Source organism: Chiloscyllium plagiosum, unplaced genomic scaffold, assembly GCF_037043375.1.
Source record: "Chiloscyllium plagiosum isolate Xiang-an unplaced genomic scaffold, Cpla_swu_hap1 HiC_scaffold_29, whole genome shotgun sequence".
NCBI lineage: Eukaryota > Metazoa > Chordata > Chondrichthyes > Orectolobiformes > Hemiscylliidae > Chiloscyllium > Chiloscyllium plagiosum.
The window spans coordinates 95,805,276-95,812,875 of record NW_028270167.1 but is presented as its reverse complement, the minus strand read 5'-3'; the positions used below and the strand labels follow the sequence as shown (position 1 = coordinate 95,812,875).

General features: G+C 43.1%; 1 protein-coding gene across 1 annotated transcript; it reads left to right on the top strand.

The window, feature by feature from the left end:
- The first annotated feature begins 5,458 nt into the window (after positions 1 to 5,458).
- Positions 5,459 to 6,648, top strand: LOC148142450 (putative G protein-coupled receptor 139). Its single transcript, XM_087976588.1, has 2 exons — positions 5,459 to 5,528; positions 5,720 to 6,648. The coding sequence occupies exons 1-2, from the start codon at positions 5,459 to 5,461 to the stop codon at positions 6,646 to 6,648; spliced, it is 999 nt and encodes a 332-aa protein (XP_087832714.1).
- The last annotated feature ends 952 nt before the right edge of the window (positions 6,649 to 7,600 follow it).

Here is a 7,600-nt window from a genome sequence, read left to right as displayed (position 1 = left end):
GTCAGGCAGCATCCAGGGAACAGGAGATTCGACGTTTCGGGCACAGGCCCTTCTTCAGGAATTCCTGAAGAAGGGCCTGTGCCCGAAACGTCGAATCTCCTGTTCCCTGGATGCTGCCTGACCTGCTGTGCTGTTCCAGCAATAAAGTTTCAACTGGGAAAGCTATAGCTCAAGTTCGTTAGATGGGTCAGTGTTTGTTCAATGTGTGCAGGAGAGTTTCCTGACACAATATGTCGACAGGCCAACAAGAGTTGAGGCCAGACTGGATTTGGTTCTGGGTAACGAACCAGGCCAGGTGTTAGAATTAGAGGTAGGTGAGCACTTTGGGGATAGTGACCATAATTCGGTGATTTTTACTCTCGTGATGGAGAGGGATAAGTGTGTACTACAGGGCAAGAGTTATAGCTGGGGTCAGTGAAATTATGATGCGGTGAGGCATGACTTAGGATGTGTGGCTTGGAAAAGTAGACTCCAAGGCAAGAGTGTAAATGATATGTGGAGCTTGTTCAAGGAGCAACTATTGAGTATCCTTGATAATTATGTACCTGTCAGGCAGGGAGGAAAGGGTCGTGCGAGGGAGCCGTGGTTTAATAAGGAATTGGAATCCCTTGTTAAATGGAAGAGGGCGGCCTATCTCAAGATGAGACGTGAAGGTTCAATTGGGGCGATTGAGAGTTATAGGGTAGCCAGGAAGGACCTGAAAAGAGAGCTAAGAACAGCAAGGAGGGGGCATGAAAGGTCCTTAGTCGGTAGGATTAGGAAAAACCCTAAGGCTTTCTATAGGTATGTTAGGAATAAAAGAATGACTAGGGTAGGAATAGGTCCAGTCAAGGATAGTAGTGGGAAGTTGCGTGTGGAGGCGGAAGAGATTGGGGAGACACTGAATGAATACTTTTCTTCAGTATTTACTCAGGAACAGGGCATTGTCGTCGATGTGAATACTGAGTCACAAATAAGTAGAATGGGTGGCTTTGAGGTATGTAGAGAAGAGGTGTTGGAAATCCTGGAAAAGGTGAAAATAGATAAGTCCCCTGGGCCTGATGGCATTTATCCTAGGATTCTCTGGGAAGCAAGGGAGGAGATTGCAGAGCCATTGGCCTTGATTTTTATGTCCTCTTTGTCTACAGGAGTAGTGCCAGAAGACTGGAGGATAGCAAATGTGGTTCCCTTGTTCAAAAAGGGGACTAGGGATAATCCTAGTAACTATAGGCCGGTGAGTCTCACTTCTGTTGTGGGCAAAGTCTTAGAGAGAACTGTAAGGGATAGGATTTATGCACATCTGGATAGGAATAATGTGATCAAGGACAGTCAGCATGGTTTTGTGAAGGGCAGGTCGTGCCTCACAAACCTTATTGAATTCTTTGAAAAGGTGACGAAGGAGGTTGATGAGGGGAAAGCGGTAGATGTGGTAGATATGGATTTTAGTAAGGCGTTTGATAAGGTTCCCCATGGTAGGCTACTTCAAAAAATACAGAGATATGGCATTGAGGGTGAGTTGGAGGTTTGGATTAGGAATTGGCTGGATGGAAGAAGACAGAGGGTAGTAGTTGATGGTAAAGGTTCATCTTGGAGTGCAGTTACTAGCGGTGTTCCGCAAGGATCTGTTTTGGGACCATTGCTGTTTGTCATTTTTATAAATGACCTGGAAGAGGGGTTGGAAGGTTGGGTGAGCAAGTTTGCGGATGATACGAAAGTCGGAGGAGTTGTTGACAGTGAGGAAGGATGTGGCAGGTTACAGCAGGATATAGAGAAGCTGCAGAGCTGGGCAGAAAGGTGGCAAATGGAATTCAATGTAACTAAGTGTGAGGTGATTCACTTTGGGAAGAATAACAAAAAGATGGGGTACTGGGCTAATGGTCGGATACTTGGTAGTGTGGATGAGCAGAGGGATCTTGGTGTCCATGTACACAGATCTCTGAAAGTTGCCACCCAGGTAAATAGTGCGGTGAGGAAGGCATATGGCGTACTGGCTTTTATTGGTAGAGGAATTGAGTTCCGGAGTCCTGAGGTCATGATGCAGTTGTATAAGACTCTGGTGCGGCCGCATCTGGAATATTGTGTGCAGTTTTGGTCGCCACACTATAGGAAGGATGTGGAGGCACTGGAACGGGTGCAGAGGAGGTTTACCAGGATGTTGCCTGGTATGGAAGGAAGATCGTATGAGGAAAGACTGAGACACTTGGGGCTGTTTTCATTAGAGAAAAGAAGGTTTAGGGGTGACTTGATTGAGGTGTACAAGATGATTAGGAGGTTAGATAGGGTTGACAGTGTGAACCTTTTCCCGCGTATGGAGTCGGGTATTACAAGGGGGCATAGCTTTAAATTAAGGGGGGGTAGATATAGGACTGAAGTTAGGGGTAGGTTCTTCACTCAGCGAGTCGTAAGTTCATGGAATGCCCTGCCAGTAGCAGTGGTGGACTCTCCCTCTTTATGGGCATTTAAGCGGGCATTGGATAGGTATATGGAGGATAGTGGGTTAGTATAGGTTAGGTGGGCTTGGATCGGCGCAACATCGAGGGCCAAAGGGCCTGTACTGCGCTGTATTCTTCTATATTCTATGTTCTATCAGTAGAATGCGGGCCACAATGCCAGTGCTTCACTGGAGGCTCACTGATGATGTTACCTCATATGGTAAGGAAACGTTTAAAAACCAACAAAGTAAGCAAAGTTACATCCAGTAATCTCATAGTGATTGCGGACATGATCATGAAGGCAATAGTTGACCAGTTCATGCTGCAAAAACAACAAAATAATTCTCTGTCTGGCAATCGACACAGCATCCCAAATATTTGCTACAACGGTTTGAGCTGATAATTCGTACATACTAAGTCCATAGGTTTGCAGGAAATATAAACTAGAATAGACGATGCTGTTTCTAAAGCCGACTCAGACATGCAACAGGAACATGACCGACCCAATGTTGTTCCATTCCTGCGTCTTCCCAAAATGAATGATTCCCTTCGGGATCAGAATATATCTATCTCAGCCTGAAATAGAGCAATGGGCTCTGACCCACAGCTGTCTGTGGCAAGGTGTCCCGAGCCATAATCCTTTGGGCGGCACGGTGGCACAGTGGTTAGCACACTGTTGCCTCACAGCATCATGAAGCCCGGGTTCGATTCCCGCCTCAGGCGACTGACTATGTGGAGTTTGCACATTCTCCCAGTGTCTGCGTGGGTTTCCTCCAGGTGCTCCGGTTTCCTCCCACAGTCCAAAGATGTGCAGGTCAGGTGAATCGGTTATGCGAAATTGCCCGTAATGTTAGGCGGGTCGGTGTGGACTTGTTGGGCCGAAGGGCCTGGTCCCACGCTGGAAGTAATCTAATCTAAGATAAACTTGCATCTTCTCTGAGTCTCAAATTGAATTGCCTTCCTTCTGATCCAGTATCATGTGATTCGAGAGTCTCCGATGAAGGGAAACCTGTTCTCAGCATTTAGTTCGACAAGTCCCTTCAGAATTCTGCATATTTCGGTGACTTCACTTCTCATAATTCTAAATATCTCGGAGTAGATTCCGAACTAGTTTAGCTTTTACACTTACGGAAAATTCACACTCTGGGTTTGAGTGTTTGAAATTTCGTGAACTGACTTGAAAGAAGTCATATATTTTCTTAAATAAGGAGACGGAAAATGTTCAGAGGACTCCGGATGTGGTCTCACCAAAACTTTGCAATAACTATTATGCATTCTTTTAATCCAAACCCTTTGAAATTTGGGCAAAAATTCAATTAGTTTTCCTGATTACCCCTTGCACCTCCCTCTGCGATTCTCTGTTTCATGCAGAAGTACTCACAAGCATTTATGTGCTGCAGCCTTTTCCCGTTATTTTCATTGAAATAATGCTGCGTTTTCTTCCTCTCCCTTTCAACATGAAGAACTTCTCATTGCTTTCGCGTTTTATTACGTTGGGCATTTTCTTTGCCCACTTACTTAATCGATCAGCACCTCACCGTCGATTGGTTGTACACCTTTTCGGATTTACCTTGTCATCTGTGGTTGTGTTGTCTGAAAATTTGGCAAAAAGGTGCATTTCCTTCTTTCCTGCAAATCATTAATAAAGGTTATAAAACATTTGTGGAACCAGGACTGACCCTTCTTGAACCCCTAACGATTCAGATCGTCATTTGTAAAAGTAACTCCTGAACAGTATTTGCTATTTCCTGCCAAATGCTAAATTCTGAAACTATGCTGACGTGCAACCTCTAATACCATGGACCTCCTTTTGCACGGTTCCTTGTGAAACGCCTTCTTGTAGTTTGATCACTCTGCTTTGACTGCTTCTCTTTCTTTCGATTATGGCTCAGATCAACTCGAAAAGGTCCGAAGGAATTTCTCAGCAACTGTTTTCCTATTTTGGAGCCATGCCGATTCTGCTAGATTAATCTGTGATTTTCCAAGTGGACTGGTATTCGGTTACTGAACAGCTGAGTCTGCTACTTTTTAAATTTCAACCAGAGATGTTCAGCTGATTGGTTCATAGTTAAAAAAAAAATGACCACGTTCCCTTTTTGTTAACAAAAAGTATTACACGTTGGCCGTTTTAGAATCCTCTGCTACTCTTCCCAAATTCATTGAGTTTTTTGGAAAATTAAAACCAATTCATCTACTGCATCTGTAGCTGCATCCTTTCTGATCCCAGCGTGCAATTGATAAGGACCAGGAGATATATAGCTCAAGAAATTCCTCTGACACAATTTCTTTCGTGATGTGTTAATGCTCAATTCCTCTTCTCTATTCTTAAACATTAGTATCTTCTTTGAAAATAGTACAAGCTGCCTTGTGTTTTGTAAGAGAAACAACCAGATTCATTCAGTGCTCGGTGTTCATACCAAGGCTCGTACATGAACTATTTGGTTTCCAGCTTGAATAGAATATGTTACTGGCTCGGCTGGTGACACTCTTAAAGGTAAGAAGGAAAATTACTGGTTTTATTGAATAGGATGTGTAAATGAGTGAACCTCCAAGAGAGTAATCAATTGTTCAGAATTCCCTTGTCCATTAATCGTGACTGAGTATGTGTTTTCAGAAACTGAGGAATGGTTCGGCTGTGATGAGCTGCTATGTGCATTAATGATGGAACAATTGGCAATTAGCCAGATAAGGGTATAATCGATGAAGGGATTAATGACAGAAACTTAGATACCAATTCATGAGGCAGGATGATGCCATTCAAAGGAAAACTGTCTAAATTCAGACATGAGGTAATCCACATGACATCAGAATCCAATGAATGGAGAAAGGCAAGGAAGTGGAGTTAACAGTGCCAGGTTCAATTCATTTTTTATTTGAGACATTATTCAAAAGAAAACTTTGTTTTCATTGCCAAGGTGATTGTGAGTAATGTCAGTGATGATTTGAGGTAATTAACTCTCTTGAGGTCTGATGCATGTTTAAATACACATTGCCTTTCCATACCTTGGCCACACACCAGCCTCTGCAGAAGACATTCATTCTCAGAAATGACGAAACCACCGATTTTGCTTTTGAAAGAGATTTACTATCCACTTCTCGCAGCTGTTAATCTTCCAGGTAAGTCTGAAAATATATTTGCTGATCTTTAGAGCGTCTAACAATACCACATTGATTGATGACTGGATCAGTGTATTAAATGTTTGGGTGAATTTTGGATTTTGTAAATCACTCAGAATGTGTTCAAAAGCTTTCACCTCTGTTTCAACAATGCATTGCCATATTAACGATAATTTCTGTTTCTCTGACAGCGAACATGATGACTATTTTAATTCTTTTTCGAGGAAACTGTGGTCTTTCCAAATGCATCTCGGCTTACATGGTGGCCATGGCAACGTCGGATCTATTGGTTATTATCAATAGTATTATAGTGTATCGTATTTTGAGTTATCACTTCCCATTTTCCTTCTTGTCCCACACACCTGTGTGCAAGCTCATTGTATACATGATAACCATCGGTCTGGATCTAACTGTTTGGTTCACCGTTTCCTTCACATTTGACAGATTTGTGGTGATCTGCTGTCAGAAGTTTAAGACAAAACACTGCACCAAGAAAACTGCAATCACAATATTAATAATCATCTCCGTTCTGATCTTATTAAAGAACATCCCGGTTTTGTTTGCATATGAACCAGAGCAAATTATTAATCAAATTGAATGGGGCTGCCGGTCAAGTGTAACTTTCTTTGCTTCATCTCCCGGAATGGCGTTTGTCTGGTTCTACAGCACCTGGGTTGCTTGGCTTCCATTTCTCCTAATTTTCTTGTTTAATTCTTTAACCATCCACCGTGTTGTCGTGGCGAATAGGACTCGCATTGGACTCCAGGGCCATCGAGCTGAGAAGCCAAACCAATCAGGGATGGAAAACCGGAGGAAGTCCATTATTTTATTGTTCTCGGTATCAGGCAGTTTCATATTGCTTTGGTTGACACATTCTGTGTGTTTGGTCTTGACCAGACTGTCACACCGTAACTATTACCGGGGTGACATTAGCAATCCTGAATACATCGCGACTGAAACAGGAAATATGTTGAAGTTTTTGAGTTGTTTCCTGAACCCATGCATTTATGCAGCAACCCAGAACAAATTCAGAGAAGAGCTAAAAAACGTGGGGAAATCTCTATGGAAGAAAATAAATCATATCATGTCGAAATGCCGTGGACAAGACAATATATTTTAGCCGAATCTCTTTGTAGCTGAAACTGAATATCACGTCATCTTTCTTCGTCTCTTGGGATGGAGCAGACCTTCTGGAGTTAGTCTTAAACCGCTTTGTTGTGTTTAAATCATCGAAGCTGCCTTCGATTCAAAACTTTTTTTGTGCAAAAAAACATGCTTTACGCAGATATTCCTTCGATGTTTGGTTGGACATTTAATGTCGATTTTACATACTGCTTTTCACAAAACAAAGAACAAAGAAAATTTACAGCCCAGGAACAGGCCCTTCGGCCCTCCAAGCCTGAGCCGATCCAAATGTACTGTCTAAACCTGTTGGTCAATTCCTAAGTATCTGTATCCCTCTGCTCCCCACCTACTCATGGATCTGTCCAGACACATCTTAAATGAATCTACCGTGCTTGCCTCTACCACCTCTGCTGGCAACGCGTTCCAAACGCCCACCACCTTCTGTGTGAAGTACTTACTGCGAGTATTCCCCCCTTAAACTTTCCACCTCTCACCTTGAAAGTGTGACGTATCGTTATTGAATCCCTCACCTTGGGACAAAGCTTGTCTCTATCCACCCTGTCTATACCCTTCATGATTTTGTAAGCCTCAATCAGGTCTCCCCTCAATCTCCTTTTTATTAATGAAAATAAACCTAACCTACTCAACCTCTCTTCATAGCTAGCAACATCCCAGGCAACATCCTCATGAACCTTCTCTGCACCCTCTCCAAATCGTCCACATCCTTTTGGTAATGTGGCGACCAGAACTGTACACCGTATTCTAAATGCAGCCGAACCAAACTCTGTAAAACTTTAACATGACTTTGCAGCTCTTATACTCAATACCCCGTCCGATGAAGGCAAGCATACCATATGCCTTCTTGACCACTCTATCCACCTGTGCAGCCACCTGCAGGGTACAATGGACCTGCACTCCCAGATCTCTCTGCTCATCAACTTTTCCCA

Coding starts and splice junctions, on each gene's coding strand:
- LOC148142450 (XM_087976588.1), top strand. CDS start 5,459: ATGACGAAACCACCGATTTTGCTTTTGAAAGAGATTTACTATCCACTT. Junction 5,529..5,719: donor CGCAGCTGTTAATCTTCCAG/GTAAGTCTGAAA, acceptor TTTCTCTGACAG/CGAACATGATGACTATTTTA.